General features: G+C 43.7%; 2 protein-coding genes across 2 annotated transcripts; one reads left to right on the forward strand and one right to left on the reverse strand.

Annotated features, from left to right (window-relative positions):
• Positions 1-3715: 3715 nt before the first annotated feature.
• On the reverse strand, positions 3716-5655 carry LOC144375792 (C-C motif chemokine 3-like). Its single transcript, XM_078041261.1, has 3 exons — positions 5554-5655; positions 4990-5104; positions 3716-4627 (listed from the first exon to the last, which is right to left on the reverse strand). Exons 1-3 carry the CDS (start codon positions 5627-5629, stop codon positions 4537-4539), a joined length of 282 nt encoding a protein of 93 aa, XP_077897387.1. The 5' UTR covers positions 5630-5655; the 3' UTR covers positions 3716-4536.
• Positions 5656-13114: 7459 nt separating this feature from the next.
• Positions 13115-15205, forward strand: LOC101967830 (C-C motif chemokine 3). The gene is made up of 3 exons (XM_013356986.4): positions 13115-13351; positions 14217-14331; positions 14717-15205. Exons 1-3 carry the CDS (start codon positions 13126-13128, stop codon positions 14814-14816), a joined length of 441 nt encoding a protein of 146 aa, XP_013212440.2. The 5' UTR covers positions 13115-13125; the 3' UTR covers positions 14817-15205.
• Positions 15206-16231: the final 1026 nt, after the last annotated feature.

Consider the following 16231-nt stretch of genomic DNA (forward strand, 5'->3'; position numbering starts at 1 on the left):
TTCTCTAAAATAGATCATATCTTAGGCCACAAAGCAAGTCTTGGCAAATATAAATATATATAGATAATACCTTGCATTCTATCAGATCATAATGGGATAAATTAGAAATCAATGATTTAAAAAAAAATAAAAGCTGCTCTAACACCTGGAGACTAAATAATATGCTATTGAATGATCAATGGATAGCTGAAGAGAGAAGGGGTGAAATAAAAAATGTTTACAGGTAAATGAGAATAGTAATACAACATATCAAAATATCTGGGATACTATGAAGGTAGTTCTAAGAGGAAAATTCATTGCATTGAGCTCATTCATTAAAGAAATAGAAGTCATCAAATAAATAACCTAAATATCACATCTCAAAGCCCTAGCAAAAGAAGAAGAAATCAATACCAAAAACATTAGAAGACAGGAAATAATGAAAATCAAAGCCAAAATCAATAAAAGTGAAACAAAAAAATTTCAAAAAATTAATGAAACAAAAAGTTGGTACTTTGGAAAAATTAAACTGATAAACCCTTAGTCAAGCTAACCAAGAGAAAGGGGGGAAAATACTCAACTTTCTAAAATTGGTGTTGAAAAAGGAAATATCACTAGGGACACTACTGAAATATAGATGATAATCAGAAACTATTTTGATACTTTATACTCCAATAAAATAGAAAAACCTGGAGACATCAACAAATTTATAAAGATATATGGTGAATCCAAGTTGAATCAGAAGGACATAGAAAATTTAAACACATCAATTTCAAGCAATGAAATTGAAGATGTTATCAAAAGTCTATCAACAAAGAATAGCCCAGGACCAGATAGATTTTCAGCTGAGTTCTACAAACCTTCAGAGAAGAACTAACAGCAATTCTCCTCAAATTATTCCGTGAAATAGAAAAGGAGGGAACCCTTCCAGACTCATTCTATGAAGCTAGTATCACCCTGATACCAAAGCCAGACAAAGATACATCAAGGAAAGAAAACTTCAAACCAACATCCCTGATAAACATAGATGCAAAAATTCTGAATAAAATACTGGAAAATTGCATACAAAAATATATTAAGAAAGATAAGTCACCACGATCAAATGGGTTTCATCCTAGGGATTGCAAGGTTGGCTCAACATATGGAAATCAATAAACATAATTCACCATGTCAATAGACTTAAAGACAAGAATCACATGATTATCTCAAAGAATTCAGAAAAAGCATTTGACAAAGTACAGTATCCACTCATATTCAGAACACTAGAAAAATTAGGGATAGTAGGAACATACCACAACATTGGAAAAACCCTATACATTAAATCCAAGGCCAACATCATTCTAAAGGGAGAAAAATTGAAAGTATTCCTTCTAAAAACTAGAACAAGACAGAGATACCCTCTTTCACCGCTTCTATTAAACATAGTCCTTGAAACTCTAGCCAGAGCAATTAGGAAAAAGAAAAAAACTTAAAGGGATATGGATAAGAAGAGCTCAAAAAAATTGAGAATACTGGAGATCAACTATGTCTTGCAGGAGCCCTTAGGCCTACTAAGATAAAGACTGAGTTACTTTAAAATGGACTCATCTGATAAAAGGAAAGAAAAAAAATAGTTTTAAGAGAGGTTCCTGCTGTTTACCACCTGCAAACCCAGCTGATTGAGAATCCAGTGATTTGGAGCTTGCAGGACTAAAAACACAAGAGTTCTTCTCTTCAAACCAATGTTAGTGTAAGCAGAAATGAGAAGGTGAGAGACTAGGCAGGACACAGAAGTTAGGTCTACCGGCAGCCCGATTCGCCCCCTTCTCAAATCCGTCCTTTTAAAGGTTTGTCCATTTTGTCTTGTTGATAAAATAAATGTATGAGCACTCTCCAGAAAAACAGAACAACAGACATCGTCTCTCTCTAGATAGATGATGCTAGATAGTGATACAGATGTGGACACAAGCAGGAGAACCAGAAAAGTGGGTGGAGTAATTCAGTCTGGAGGCTGAGAGCCAGGGTAGCTGATGATTGAAATCCTGGCCCAGGTCCAGAAGCCTGAGCAGGAGGAGGAGGAGGTGATGGTGCAAGTCCTGGCCCAGTCTGAAAGCCTGAGGACAAAGACAGATGCCCAGAGCAGACGCCCCAACTCAGACAGCAGTTTACCCTTCCTCTGCCTTTTTGTTCTCTTTTGATCCTTGGTGGGTTGCCTGAGTTGGTGAGAGTGATCTTTACTCCGTTTTCTGGTTCAAATGTTAATCTCTCCAGAAACATCTCATAAATGCACCCAGAAATAATGTTTTATAGACTATCAAGGCAACCCTTGGCCCAGTCAAATCTACCCATAAAATTAACCATCACAACGAACGGTCCAGTTCTTCCGGCTAGGACGAAGCAGAGGCAGGAGCCAATGATGGTGCCCTCCAACCTGTTGCACTGTTCCACCAGCAGAGGACAATGTGGAGCTACGAGTGGGAAGAGGATGAGGGATGGGTGGGAGACTTTTGGACAATGCTCTGCATGGGGAGAGGGCTTCCAAAACCTAGTTCTAGAAGTAATGTTGTATCTGGGGATTTTCTTGTTTGTTTCTGAGTAACCATACAATGAAATTAGTGGAAAAAAAAAAAAACAAGTAGGTCCGAAGCCTTCAAAAATCAAAGGGACAAATTCCATCAATATGTACAATTATAATGCACCAGTAAAAAATGTGGAAAATGTTTTTTTAAATTACTCTACTGTCACATATAACTTAAAATAACAAATTTTTTTAAAAAAAGAAAGAAAGAAAGAAAAACAAATCAAAGAGGCTGGGTGCGGTGGTGTGTACCTGTAATTCCAGGGGCTTGGGAAGCTAAGGCAGGAGGATTATGAGCTCAAAGCCAACCTCAGAAATTTAGCAAGGCCGGGGCTGGGGATGTGGCTCAAGCGGTAGCGCGCTCTCCTGGCATGCGTGCGGCCCGGTTCGATCCTCAGCACCACATACCAACAAAGATGTTGTGTCCGCCGAGAACTAAAAAATAAATATTAAAAAAAAATTCTCTCTCTCTCTCTCTCTCTCTCTCTCTCTCTCTCTCTCTCTCTCTCTCTCTCTCTCTCTAAAAAAAAAAAAAAAGAAAAGAAATTTAGCAAGGCCCTACACAACTTGAAGAAACCCTGTCTCAAAACAAAATATAAAAAGAGCTCAATGTTTAAGTGCCCCTGTGTTTAATCCAGTACAAAAAAAAAAAGAAAGAAAGAAATTCCATTAGCTCTGAAACCCCCAGGCAGGCCCCAAACAGCCTGTGGCTATACCTTATTCTCAAACTTGGCTGGGAAGTTTCACCTGGGAAGTTTTTAAATCACAGATGCCAGTCCTCTCCCAAATCCAATAAATTTGTAGCTTTGGAGGTGAGGCCCTGACATTGACGTTTTTAAAAGCTCCTCCAAGTAATTCTGCTGGTAAATTCAATTTAAGCCAATCCTTGGACTCCCACCTAGAACAGGAAATGGTCACCTTTGTAAGACGCATTCATTCTAAGGAGGGTTGCCAGATACAACCCAGACGTCCAGTGAAATTTGAGTTTCAGGTCAACAACAAACAATTATTTGTATGTCACAAATATTGCATAAGACATACCAAGAAAGAAAAAGATTCAATCTGTATTTTTATTGTCTAATGCTGCCCACCCAAGCCCCCAACCCTCAATTCAAAGATGGCTATGGAGAAAGAACATTCTTCCCCAAAGCTGAGCAGTGAGCACAGAATCTGACCAAGGCTCTCAGCCACCTGCCAGGTCTTTGCTGCTCCATAGGCAGGGTCACTAGACTTGCTACTAACCTAAGGGAGCACTTAGGACAGAACCCAGAACTCGGTAAGCTTTCAACAAGTGTCAGTCATCACACAGGAAAGCGTGAATGAGAAAATGAACTTATGTGCATCAGTGGGTATTGTCTTGGCACAAAATATTCCTAGATCAAATCCTTTATGATCTGGTTTATAAAATAAGAGTGTCTGGTTCAACTTTTCAGGAGAGTGTCTCCAGGGAGCACCTGGTGTATCTGCAGTACTGCTCTGCCCCGTTCCTGTGTTTTCTGCCTCTTTTCATATTTTCCTACTCTTCTTCCAGGGTCTGTGTCCATCTGTGATTCTGATTAGTTGAGCAAACAAAATCGATAAAACTGTCACAAGTGCCTTCAATCATTTGAAAGCCACGCTGGACAAAATCATTCAGTAAGCGCCTGTTGTTTGAGATCTATATGGGCACAATTTCTCTGGTACAGCTAATCACACTGGCTGCTCTGTGCGTTATTTGTGAGAAGAGTTGAAAGGAAAGGGGGGAGGGTGGTGAAGAGGAAGTCACTGGCTGTCAGAGAAAATATGCATTGCATAATACAATTTTTAAACGGAGATTGATTACAAGAATTAAATGAGATACATACACTAAAATGTAAGAAGGGCCCCAGAGTGAGGCTGGGCATGAGGGTGGGACGCACAGAACGGGTGGCCTCCAGAACTGCGGGGTCACAGCCCTGGCTCAGGTGTTTGCTCCCCCATCCACCCACAGATGTGCTGCCTCCCCGCTTCCTCCAGGCCACTCAGGCGTTCAGCTCCAGGTCGGTGATGTAGGCTCGAACCCACGCCTCGCTGGGGTCAGCACAGACCTGCCGGCCTCTCTTGGTCTGGAAGCTGTGGAGAAGGGTGGAAAGAGGGGATACTGAGGACTCCAGCAGGGGACTCCCAGGGCCCCTGCATCCTTCTCTGCCCAGACACCTGGGGGCCTGTCCAGGCAGTTTCCCTTGAACCTTGGGGTTCCCGAACCCTCCCCAAATGTCTCATAAGGGTTTGCTCAGAAAGTCCCTTTCTGCTGTCACTCCTCCCCGTCTTCCCACTGCCCAGGGCTCTGTGAGCCTCAGTCCAGGTCTGAAAACCCCCCAGGCACCTCCTGGACTCCTGCACCCAACGGGCCTTCCGAGCAGAGCACTCCCATGAGACCTCACCCAGCCCGCCAGCCTCCCTCTCCAGGGGTGGCCAGGAAGCCCGGCCCTTACATGACCGCGGGTTTGGAGCACTGGCTGCTGGTCTCATAATAGTCATCTACAAATTTGTGCGGAATCTTCCGGGAGATGTAGAAGAAGCAGCAGGCGGTGGGGGTGTCAGCACCCACTGTGAGAGACAGGACAGAAAGACCCCAAGTGCCTGATCAGAGGAGAGGCCGACCAGCCGCTCCTGGCCTTCCCCCAGCATGCTTGAGGTGGGGATGGGGGGACAGAGGGACCCAGAAGGAAGCTGGTATTTCTTTGATTTATTTACCTTAGTTTGGGAACTTTATGTCTCTCTACAGTAAATTCAGTTTTTTTTTTTTTTTTTTTTAATAAACTACGCCTGTCAAAATCCCGGTTGAGCCTCCACTTTCCAATCCATAAAATGAGACTCTGTCCCTCTCTGTCCTCCAGAATCGAGTCACCAAAACCCCTTAGGAAGCTAAATTCTCTGGGCAGGAGCCTCAAAATTCTTCTGGCATGCCCTGCTTGGAGGGCCTCAGGCTCAGACTTTGACATTGCCGTCCAGCCCATGGCCAGAGAGTTAGGACACAGAGCAAAAGACAGACTCACAGGAGGCAGAGCAAGTCAGGGAGGAGAGGGCCTCAGTGAAGAACAGGACAGCGAGGACGGCCACGGGGACCTCCATGATGCCGGGCTGCAGAGTGGGCTGGAGTGCTGGCTGAGAAGAGATGGGGCGGGAGGACTCAAGGCTGCTGCTCCCTTGTGGGGTCTGAGGCTTCTCCTCTCTTTATAGGCAGCCTGGGGCATTGGTCAAGGGGGACCTTCTAACCATGGTGTTGGTGCTGTGCTGCATGTTGCATGAGCTGGCAGGGCTGGGGGTCACCACAGGGCTCAAGCAATTTGCACAAGTGGCTCAGTCCCTTCCTCAATGGGGAAATGGTTTCCACAGCGAGAGGAGGTGAGAAGCTGGTGTCAGCTGAGACCAAGCGAGCTGGCGCCTTCTCACGAGAGCCGCAGTCTGCAAAGCCTTTCTCCCAGAGCCCAGCCTTGCCCCTCCTGGCCAGCTATCCCATGGCATGGATGGTAAGGAGATAAAGACAGCTTCTCACTTCCTGAGAAGCACAAGGTGGAACCGTGCCCTGGAGGGAGACAGCAGAATTAAACAGCCACCAAGGGCAAGAATTAGGGGTGCTTTCAGATACTGGCTGGTTGATCGGGCTTCGTGAGCCTCCCAAGATGTGCCACTCCCTGGGTTGGCTGGGTTGACTCGGGCTCCTGAGAGAGATAAGCCTCAGAGTCTGTTAACCTCCCATCAGAAGGGCTCTGCATGGATCTATCCCAGGGATATAAACACAAAGGTGAAGAAAGTGGTATGCACCACGGTGCTGGTCACAGCTTATCTGTAGCAATTAAAAGGTGACTTAGCATTCAAGAAGTTGTGGGATATTTACTTCTTGTAATAATAATTAGCCCTTAAAATTGAGAAGGGAGAGACATTTAAAAGGAAAGTCCTCGTTTCTTAAAAATCCTGAAATATTTCCTGTTTTTAGTTAAAGTTAAAATGGGCCTTTCCTTGGTTTGCTGGAATTCCATAGTGTCATCAAGGACGGAGTTTCTTGAAACATCTCCCCTTCCTCCATCATTTTGTTGACTTTTCTTTTACAGGTTTGTCATCTCAGGGTCACAAGATGGCTGCTGCTGAGAAGGCGTCACACCTCCACAAAGTCTCCTCACAGACACAGGAAAGGGCCTCAGAAATACGGAAGGAGTGATAGATGTTCCTAGAGCTTTGATTCAAGTTGTTTTTTACATGCTTTAAAAGGTGAACTATAGATTTTTCTTCAAAGTTAGTAAAAGCCAATTTTAAAAATGTGCAAAATACAGGAAAGAATAAAAACTAATTTGGTATGTAAAATCTGGGTACACTCCACGGGCAAACGTAGGTTCAGAATGTGGGGATTTTTCTCTGCATTCTCACCCTCCTACATAACAAATTCTGCAGCGTAATCAGTAAATTTTTTTTTCCTCAAAGGTAGGAAAAACTCTATTATTCAAGCCTAACCCCTTATAACATTTTGATTTGTTTCTTTCTTCTTCTTTTTAAATTGCGGTACATTGAACCCAGGGATGCTCTACCACTGAACTACATCCCCAGCAGCCCTTTTTATTTGATTTTGAGACACAGTCTGAATAAGTTGCTTAGGACCTTAATAGGTTGGCCTTGAACTTGTGATCCTCCTTTCCCAGCCTCTTGAGTCACTGGGATTACAGGCAAGCACCCCTGTGGCCAGCTGTTTTGTTTCTCTCCAGTGCAGCTTTTTCTCGGCTCATGACAGTTCTGTCTGCTTGCTTGTTTTTCACTCCTGTGTGATGAGGAGATAAGGAAGGATTACCATTGTCTCCATCTAGATGGAACTCCGAGTTTTCTTGTTTGTAATTGACAATAGAAGATGCTTCCGAATAATTCTAGTGACTTTAGGAGTTGCCTAATTGACCCAACTGTCTGCTTAGTACATGAATGTTATCATGCTCTATTGTGGCACATTTGGACTGGTTCCAATATTTAATTGTCATAAATAAACTATACCAACGGTACTTTATAAATAAAACTTTCTCTATGAATTAGGTCCTTTCCAGAGGATATTTTCCTAGCTGTAGACTTCCTGGGTCAAAAAAAAAAAACAAGGACCCTTATGGCTTCTGGTCTCTAGAGACGTCCCACATCTAACACACATTCCTGTCTAGAACCCGTGTGGGCTGGCAGTGGCCGCGGGTAAGGAAGTGTGGCTGTTGCTGAATCAGTGGTTCCAAGGCTGAGCTCATCACTCTTGTCATGACTGTAGCCTGGGCACCAGCTCCTGACCTCTCACTCACTGATTAACATTTTTCTTAGAAGCACTCCAGTCCACATGATGTCATGGTCCTTTGCTCCCAGGGTGTGGTTTGTGAATGACTTGTCTCCCCTCCAGGATGCTGTGGCATCACTATCTACATCACCCTGTGTGGCCAGAGGAGCCTTAGCCCAGGTCTGTGGGAGGCAGTGTGAACCTACACATTTCTCCAAGTTCTTGCAGCCCTAACACTAACATCTCACCTCCTCTCACTGTCAAAAGTGTTTCCATATAATCAGCCACAACAAGTGAGCAATTGGGCTATTCTTGTGCATCCTGATCCCCTAGGGGACCCACAGCACCCCAGAATGAGGAACTTAGAGCAAGACTCTAAGCACCCAGCCAACTCCCTCTGCTCCTCACCAGCTTCTAACACCTCATGGTCTGGAGCTGCCTAAAGGGGTGGGGGGCGTGGCTTGAACCCCAGAAGGATGCAGGCAGCAGTGTTCTTGTCTTTGCCCTCCCTCCTCTGCCTGTCCACACCCCACAGGCCTCTGTGGCTGCCCTATGGACCATCCCATCGTGGCCCTCCGCTCACAAGTCTCTTCTGGACCACGAGGCTCTCTCAACCTCATCCTTCCTTTAATCTAGAGCTGTTTCCCAGTGCTCTGGAGAGACAGCCAAGCCATGTCATTTAATTCCTGTGCCTTAGTATTCTCTGAGTGAAAGCAAAGAACTTCACAGAAGCCTTCAGAGCATTCTGGACTATTTCCCAAGGATTTTTTTTAATGTTTTTATTAGTTGTTGATGGACCTTTATCTTATTTACTTATTTCTAGGTGGTGCTGAGAATCCAACCCAGTGCCTCACACATGCTAGGCAAGCACTCTACCAATGAGCCACAACCCCAGCCCAAGATTTTGATCTATCTTAATTCCTGGATCTGAAAGGCAAAGGAGGGCTAGGACCCATCTTTAGTTGGGAAACCCATGGCCTAACTCAGTCATGAACGAGATGCTGTGAGCAAGGGGTGGGTTCCCTTCAGTTCTCCCAAGAAGTTCCACCCTTAGGGTGATTCACAGAGGGTGGCCTCTTTCTGGAAAGTTCCCCTCCAAAAGAGAAGGAGCAAGGACCAGCTCTTCCAATAGCTGTATTCCCAGAGAGAGAACCTGAGACTACTGAGACGGAGATTTAAAACAAACACTCAAGGCCAAGAACAAATGCCGGGCTTCCTTTGTTCTTTTCATGCTCAGCTCTGCAAGCCTGAGAGGTGACCTCTCCAACTTCTTGCTGGCCCCCTCAGAGGAAGGAAGGAGTGGACTGCTTTCCTCAGGCTCTGCATGCCTATCCCTCCACTGTTGGGACGGACCCCAATGCCTGCTCCCTCTTGTGTTTCTCCAGACCCGCTGTCAATATGTTGATGATCAACCTGACACCAGCGGCCAGCATTCCTGCCCCGGTGTAAGTCAGTGGTGGTTCTTCCATCTGCAGAGAGACGGGGCCTGTGGAGGAGGCCAGCCATGGGACATGGAGAGAGGACAGTTACACACAGTGCGGAGGGTGGGAGCCATCCCGCAGAGGCCCAGCAAGGATGTTGAACCCAGGGAGAGGCCACAGAGGTGCTTTCTGACCTGGTTTGGGGCCTTCAGGGAACCAGAGGAGTTTCCCAGGGCAGAAAGGACCAAGGCAAGAAAGTGACAGAGAAGAGGCTGCCCCAGAAGTCCCCCATGGAATATGAAGGCTGGGGGGAAATACAGATGGTTTCAAGCTTCACGTGGGAGAGGAAGGAACGGAGGCCCTGGAGGACTGGGAATGTCTTTGCCGGGTGCCTCTGTCTCATCCTCCTGTTCTGCATCAGCCAGAGCTCAATCAGAGCAGCCCAACTCCTAGGACTGCAAAAAGACATCAGAGATGACAGGATATTAAAAAACCACGATGAACAGAAAACCAGAGAGAGAGGAAGAAACCACGCCAGGCGTTCACAGTGCTGAAAACCAAAGCTAAGAAGAAAAGTCTCAAAAACAGAGAAAAAAAAGAGAGAGAGAGAGAGGACAAATGACTTCCATGAAAAAGCTTGAGTGTCTTCCAACAGAAAAACGGACGCTGGAGGCCAGAGTAATGATTGTTCCTGAAGAGCTTAAAGTAAATAATGCTCATATAGACGGAAAATAGCCTTCAAAAGTTAAGGTACAATGAACATTTCCAGTCAATCAAAAACTGGGACTTCACCATCAAAAGACTCACAGTAAAGAATACAAAAGGGTCCCTTCAGGCAGAAGAAAGAGAATTCAGATGGAGCGGGGAGATACAAAGGGTTTAAGTGCAACAGGGATGAATAAATATGTAGTGAAAACCAAATACATGAAATAGAAAAAGATGAAATAGAAATACACATTGAGTATCGAGTAATAAAATATAATAGAGATTTTGGATTTGGGGGTTGTTTTTTTCATTTTCAGTTTTTGTTTTTTTGTACCAAGGATTGAACCTACACTACTTAACCACTGGGCCATGACCCCAATGCTTTTTAACTTTTTTTAAAATTTATTTATTTTGAGACAGGGTCTCACTAAGCTGCTTAGAGAGTTGCTGAGTTGCTGAGGCTGGCTTTGAACTTACAATCCTCATGCCTCAGTCTCCCGAACTGCTGGGATTACCAGTGCAGGCCACTGCACCTGGCTCATTTTATTTTTTACACAGGCCCTTATTATGTTGCCAAGGGACTCACCTGTCTCAGCCTCAGTACCCTACCAGCACATACTATTGTGCCCAGTTTGGATTTTAAATTTATATAGAATGCAAACATACCAAAATTGCATAGAAGTCAGGAGTACTGTATAGCATATCCCAAGGTTATTACATTGTGTAGGTAGTGACAATGGCATTATATTACATTATACGGTATTAAGTTCAGGTTTCTTGTCTTAATCTGTAGTGTAAACAGTAGTAAAGAAACATATAAATACAGGATGAATATGTATAAATACATCATGGAAATGGGAAAAAACTCTAATCAACTCAAAAGAAGATTATTAAAAGAGAAAAGAAATATATGACAGGCAGGTCAAATTTAAAGTAAATAGTAAGATTAGATGTAAGTATATCAGTAATTGAATGTAAAAAGATAAATACTGAAATTTAAAAACATAAAAATTTTTAAAGATATCAACTGTATGCTGTTTAAAGAGATATTCCTTAAATATAAGAATTGTGAAAGATTAAAGAGGTAGAAAAAGTAACTTATGTTAATACTAACCAAAAAAGAAAAAGAAAAAAAATTTCAAAAATGAAGAGGTAGTTGAGAACAACAAAATGCTCAACCTACCAGAAATTTGTAACAGTTCTAAATTTGTGTACTTCTAATGACACAGCCTCAAATATATATAAAGAAAACTGAGGGCTAAAAGATGAAATAGAAAAAAAAATCATGATTATAGTGGAAAAATTTAACACATTTTTCTTGGTAACCAATGAAATAAGCAGACCCTAACTTAGTAAGAATATAGACTATTTGAACACCAAAATTGTAAAATTTTAATAAATGAACATATATAGCATATGTTTATCAAGTTCAGGGTAAACATTCTTTCAAAAGCACATAAAGCATTTGCTATATTTGACCATGTTCTAAAAAAACAACAATAACAAAACTAGAAAATCCTCAATGTTTGGAAATGAAGAAAAAATATATGAGACAAAGAATATATTGTGATGGAAATTGGAAAATATTCTGGGCTGAATAGTTGTTTAGGTAATTGAGAAACTGATTTTAAAATTTATACAGAAAGGCAAAAGGTCAAGGTTATCCAACATGCTGTTGAAGTACCAAGCAGGAGCATGTTGTCTACTGCCTCTAGAGATTTCTCCCATTCATAAAATATGGCACTGGCAGGAGGATGGAGGGTAAACTAGTGGAACAGAAGCAAAGTCCAGAACCAGAACACGTATATACGGATCCAAGGCAGCACTGCCAAGCCACAGGGAAATGAGGGTCATGATGGTTAATTTTATGCATCAACTTAACAGGGTCACAATTACCTGGACATTAGATGAGACATTATTCTAGGTGTTTCTGTAAGGGCATTTTTGGAGGAGACTGACATTTAAATCAGTAAGCTGAATAAAGCAGATTGTCCTCCCTAATGTTGGTGGGCCTCATTCAGTCGGTTGAAGGTCTGGATAGAACAAAAAGGCTGACCCTTCTGCCTCTGAGGGTGAATTCCTCTTGCCTGATGGCTTTCAGACTGGGGCATGAAGTCAAATTAAAACACTGGTTTTCCTTGGTCTGGAGCTTGCTCATTCTCAGTTTCTTTGGACTCAGACTGGGACTAATCAACTCCAGCTTGCCAACTCACCCTGCAGTTCTTGGGACCTGTGGGCCTTCATGATCCTATGAGCCAGCTCCCAAACTTCATATTAATTGGGACTTTCTGCAGAACTCTGACTAATATGGTCTACAATAAAAGATACTAAGTTCATTTTGTACTCATATGACAAAAAATAAATCTTGAATCCTTCTTCCCACCTTATGTAAAAACCAAATAGATCAATTGTAAATTGAAGCACCAATGCTAAAACAATAAAGCTTCCCGAGTTAGCATAGGAAGGTATCTTTATTGCCTTGGGATAGAGAAAGATTTCTCATCAGATCACAAAAGCCCCTGAACACTGGGTGTAACCGTACCATATAGAAAAGATTGATGCATTTGACCACGTTAAAATCAAGATCAATTGTGAAGCTGGGTGTGGTGGGTGTGGTCCCAGCTACTCAGGAGGCTGAGGTGGGAGGATCACTTGAATTGAGGAGTTTGAGAACAGCCTGGGAAATATGGTAAGACCCCCCCCCATCTCAAAAGAAAATAAAAATTAAAAAGAACAATTGTGAACGGGTGCTGTGGCACACGTCTGTAATCCCAGCAGCTCGGGAGGCTGAGATAGGAGAATCGCATGTTCAAAGCCAGCCTCCGCAAAAAAACGAGGTGCTAGGCAACTCAGTGAGACTCAGTCTCTAAATAAAATACAAAAATAGGGCTGGGGATGTGGCTCAGTGGTTAAGTGCCCCTGAGTTCAATTCCTGGTACCAAAAAAAAAAAAAAAAAAAAAAGAAGAACAATTGTGGAAATCCATCAAAGCATTCTACCTCACCAAAGGAGGCAGTGACCACTCACTTCAGAGAGATATCTGTCATATGAAGAGGAAACAGCTCAGCATGATTTCCTGGGTGGATGCCAGCTCCTGGTCACCCTTCGGTAGACCCAACTTCCTCATAAGCACCCCCAATCAAAAGAGCCACTGAACAACTCTTACGAATCACTCTGATATCCATAGGCAACCCAGGGTGGACCGCTCACATGATATCAATCTATTTAAAATTTCTGGCGAAGGCACGTGAAATTTCTTTGTTTCCATGGTCCAGGGCTGCCTATAAAAGAGAAGGGAAAGCTCAGATCCTGGAGAGCAGTCCCAGTAGAGAGTCCCCATCCCAGCTCAGGAGCCTCCTCTGCAAGTCTAGCGTCATGAAGGTCCTTGTGGTTGCCCTGTTTGTCCTCCTCTGCACCTTGACCCTCCGTGCAGAAGGTGAGTCTGTCGTCCATCTTCTTTTAATGGGTGCTCCCTGCCCAGAAGTCGGACCACACTGTCCAAGGGCTGTGGCTCAAGGACTCCCTGTGAAACTAGAGAACATGGGAGGGCTTCATAATAACACAGTTGTTTTCTTCAAGAGGGTCCAAAAGTGGTCTATGGATCTGGGCTGGAGGATAGGAGTTGGAAGAGGTTTTACCCCGTTTTTAGAAGAGATCATTGAAGTGTAACTTATTGGGTTTTTAGCATAAGCCAGAATCAAGGTCTATTTAGTTCCCGTTGGTCCTGGTAAGACTTAGAATTACCTCAGTGGTCCCCAAGAGTTTAACCCCTTAGATAACTTACAGGACCTGCCTACTTTTCTCAGCTACTTTATGATTTCATAGATTAGGAAAATAAATTTCAGCCAGGCCATGGTGAGTGCACACCCATATTCCATCTTGGGAGGCTGAGGCAGGAGGATCGAGAATTCAAAGCCAGCTTCAGTAACTTAAGGAGGCTCTAAGAACTCAACAAGATCTTAAAAAGGGCTGAGGATGTGGCTCAGTGATTATTAAACCTCTCTGAGTTCAATCCCTGGTAATTTTCCCAAAGAGAGTTAGGAGGAGGGAATAGACTATTTAGAGAATCTCAGGAGAAGGGAGTAGACTAGAGAATCCAGTTTCCTGTAGAGAAAGATAAAGAGCAAAATGAAGAGACCAAAACCAAACACTAAAGAAATCAATAAGAAACAAAGAAACACAAAACCAAATTATTTCTAGTTTTCTTTTTCCCTAAGCCTCAACTCTGCGCAATGCACTCACTCAACTTCTTCCTGACCCTTTGCAGCTTGTCTGTTCTCAGTAACTCCTTATCCCCTCAGATGAGAACCAGGAGCCGTCCTTCTGCTGCTTTGCCTACACCTCCAGAAAGATCCCCCCAAAATTCGTGGCTTTCTATTATGAGACCAGCAGCACATGCTCCTCGAAGGGTATCGTGTAAGTACTAGTCCTCCTGCCCAGCCCCGCCCCGGATGACACAGGACAGTGAGGGTGGGGGCTGCCTGCAGGAGTGGACCTAGGAACAGAAGGAGCCCACTGGGGGCTAGTGTGCATGCAGGACACAGCGGGGGGCTGCTGGGCTGTTTGTTGACATGGGCTGGGACCTGCAGGGAGGCAAGGAAGACCTTCCCAGAAATGCAGGGAAGAAAAGAGAGAAGGAGACAGCAGAAAGAAGTTCCATGCATCACTCAGGGAAGACTAGGGGGCCCCTGATATTCGGGGGATTATTTCTTGATATAAAGTATACCGGCCTCAATCTGCAAGTGGGAATGTGATCAGGATGGTCCTCACTCGGTCTCTAATACTTCTCCCCTCTCCATAGCTTTGTCACCAAAAGAGGCCTTCACGTCTGTGCCCGTCCCAATGAAGCCTGGGTCCAGGAACACATCAGGGACTTGGAGGGATCCAGCAAGAAACATTGAGAGGTGTGGGGAGATGGGGATCCAGGGGACTGTCCCTGCAACCCCCGAAGTCTTCTCTCCTATGGGCCCCTTCCCCCTCCACTAACCATACTCTGAAACCTTTCTTAATTTTTCTTGAGTTAATTAAATCAGATACTGTCAATCATTTGACCCTCTGGATGTTTCCTCTGAGAAATCATATGGCACCCTCTTTTCCTAGCCCTCTTCCCTGTCACTCATATAGTGGTTGATATGTACTTAGGGAGATTGTGAAAGATTGTGTCCTTCTTTCTCTAAGGCCTTACTGGACCAAATCCATCCATAGATACTGAGTTTTTGTGAACTCTTTATTGTTAAAAAAAAAAAAAAGTCAGAATAATAAAAAATTCTTTTTATTTTTCTGAAGTAAACCTTGGGCTTCTGTCTATTCTTTTGTTTTTGTCTTCCTGACAAATCATGTTCATTGGCCGGAAGGAATGACGGCACCCAAGTAGGAAAGGAAAGCAAGAGAAAGAGGACAAGTGTCATTCCTGTGACACTCGGCTCTCTGCTGGTGACACGTTCCTCATGGGGCATAGACCAAGAAAAATATTAAAAACAAATGCAAACCTCCACGTACCAGGGAAATCACCACTTGAAGGCATACCCAAGCCAGGCATTCTGTCAAGCACATTTATGTATTTTCATAACTTAAGGGTCCTTGAGAACAAAGGCTAACTGTTTTTAAGGACTCTTCGGAACCATGACCTAGACTGAGATTTATACACATTGTCTACTCCAGTGACCCTCATTGACACGAAGGAACAGATTCAGAGACTTTAAGAAGCATGTCCAAGACAGATTGCTGTTAACATTGATCAGAACAAGGCCCACATTCACAATCAGCCCCTAGGAGAGTGTCTCTCCATGCGCCTCTGTTCCACTGTGGCACATCACATAATTCAAAGAAAAATCCAAAATCTTTCTACCCAGACTTGATCTCTAATTGCCTTCTCAGCTGACTGCTGAGAAAGCAACAGACTTGAGATGTCAAGTCAGAAAGAGGAGTGGAGGGGCCACCCTGAGCCCAGAAATCTCCCTCCTGGCTATCTCCTTAATCATTTTGCCTTTCTCTAGAGCTTCCAAATCTGAAGAGGCCAGCTGGTCTCTGCCAACCCTGGTGTTGATCAAAGAGGAAACAGAAGTCTGAAGAGTTTCAGTAACTTCCCCTTGGCTATGTGATGAGCAGTGTTGAGATTTTAACCTGGGTATAGTTGGGGCCTTATTTGTCCTCCTTAATCATGGTCTTCGTGCCCCACAAGAATTAGCCTACCATGTCCTCATGCCTGGGGGACTTTGAGAGATCCGGATACAGTCCATATCCCACACTCTCGTCCCTCAGACACATATCTCTCAAGGTGCTGTTCCACTTAGAATAGATTTAACCTGACATTCTC

The sequence above is a fragment of the Ictidomys tridecemlineatus genome, chromosome 3 (genome assembly GCF_052094955.1).
Source record: "Ictidomys tridecemlineatus isolate mIctTri1 chromosome 3, mIctTri1.hap1, whole genome shotgun sequence".
NCBI lineage: Eukaryota > Metazoa > Chordata > Mammalia > Rodentia > Sciuridae > Ictidomys > Ictidomys tridecemlineatus.

Excerpts from the sequence above, each read along its gene's own strand:
- LOC144375792 (XM_078041261.1), bottom strand. The coding sequence starts at position 5,629 with ATGGAGGTCCCCGTGGCCGTCCTCGCTGTCCTGTTCTTCACTGAGGCC. Across the intron at positions 5,105-5,553 it reads CCTGACTTGCTCTGCCTCCT|TGGGTGCTGACACCCCCACC; the intron begins GTGAGTCTGTCT and ends TGTCTCTCACAG. Across the intron at positions 4,628-4,989 it reads TGCTCCAAACCCGCGGTCAT|CTTCCAGACCAAGAGAGGCC; the intron begins GTAAGGGCCGGG and ends CCTTCTCCACAG.
- LOC101967830 (XM_013356986.4), top strand. The coding sequence starts at position 13,126 with ATGATATCAATCTATTTAAAATTTCTGGCGAAGGCACGTGAAATTTCT. Across the intron at positions 13,352-14,216 it reads CTTGACCCTCCGTGCAGAAG|ATGAGAACCAGGAGCCGTCC; the intron begins GTGAGTCTGTCG and ends TTATCCCCTCAG. Across the intron at positions 14,332-14,716 it reads TGCTCCTCGAAGGGTATCGT|CTTTGTCACCAAAAGAGGCC; the intron begins GTAAGTACTAGT and ends CCCTCTCCATAG.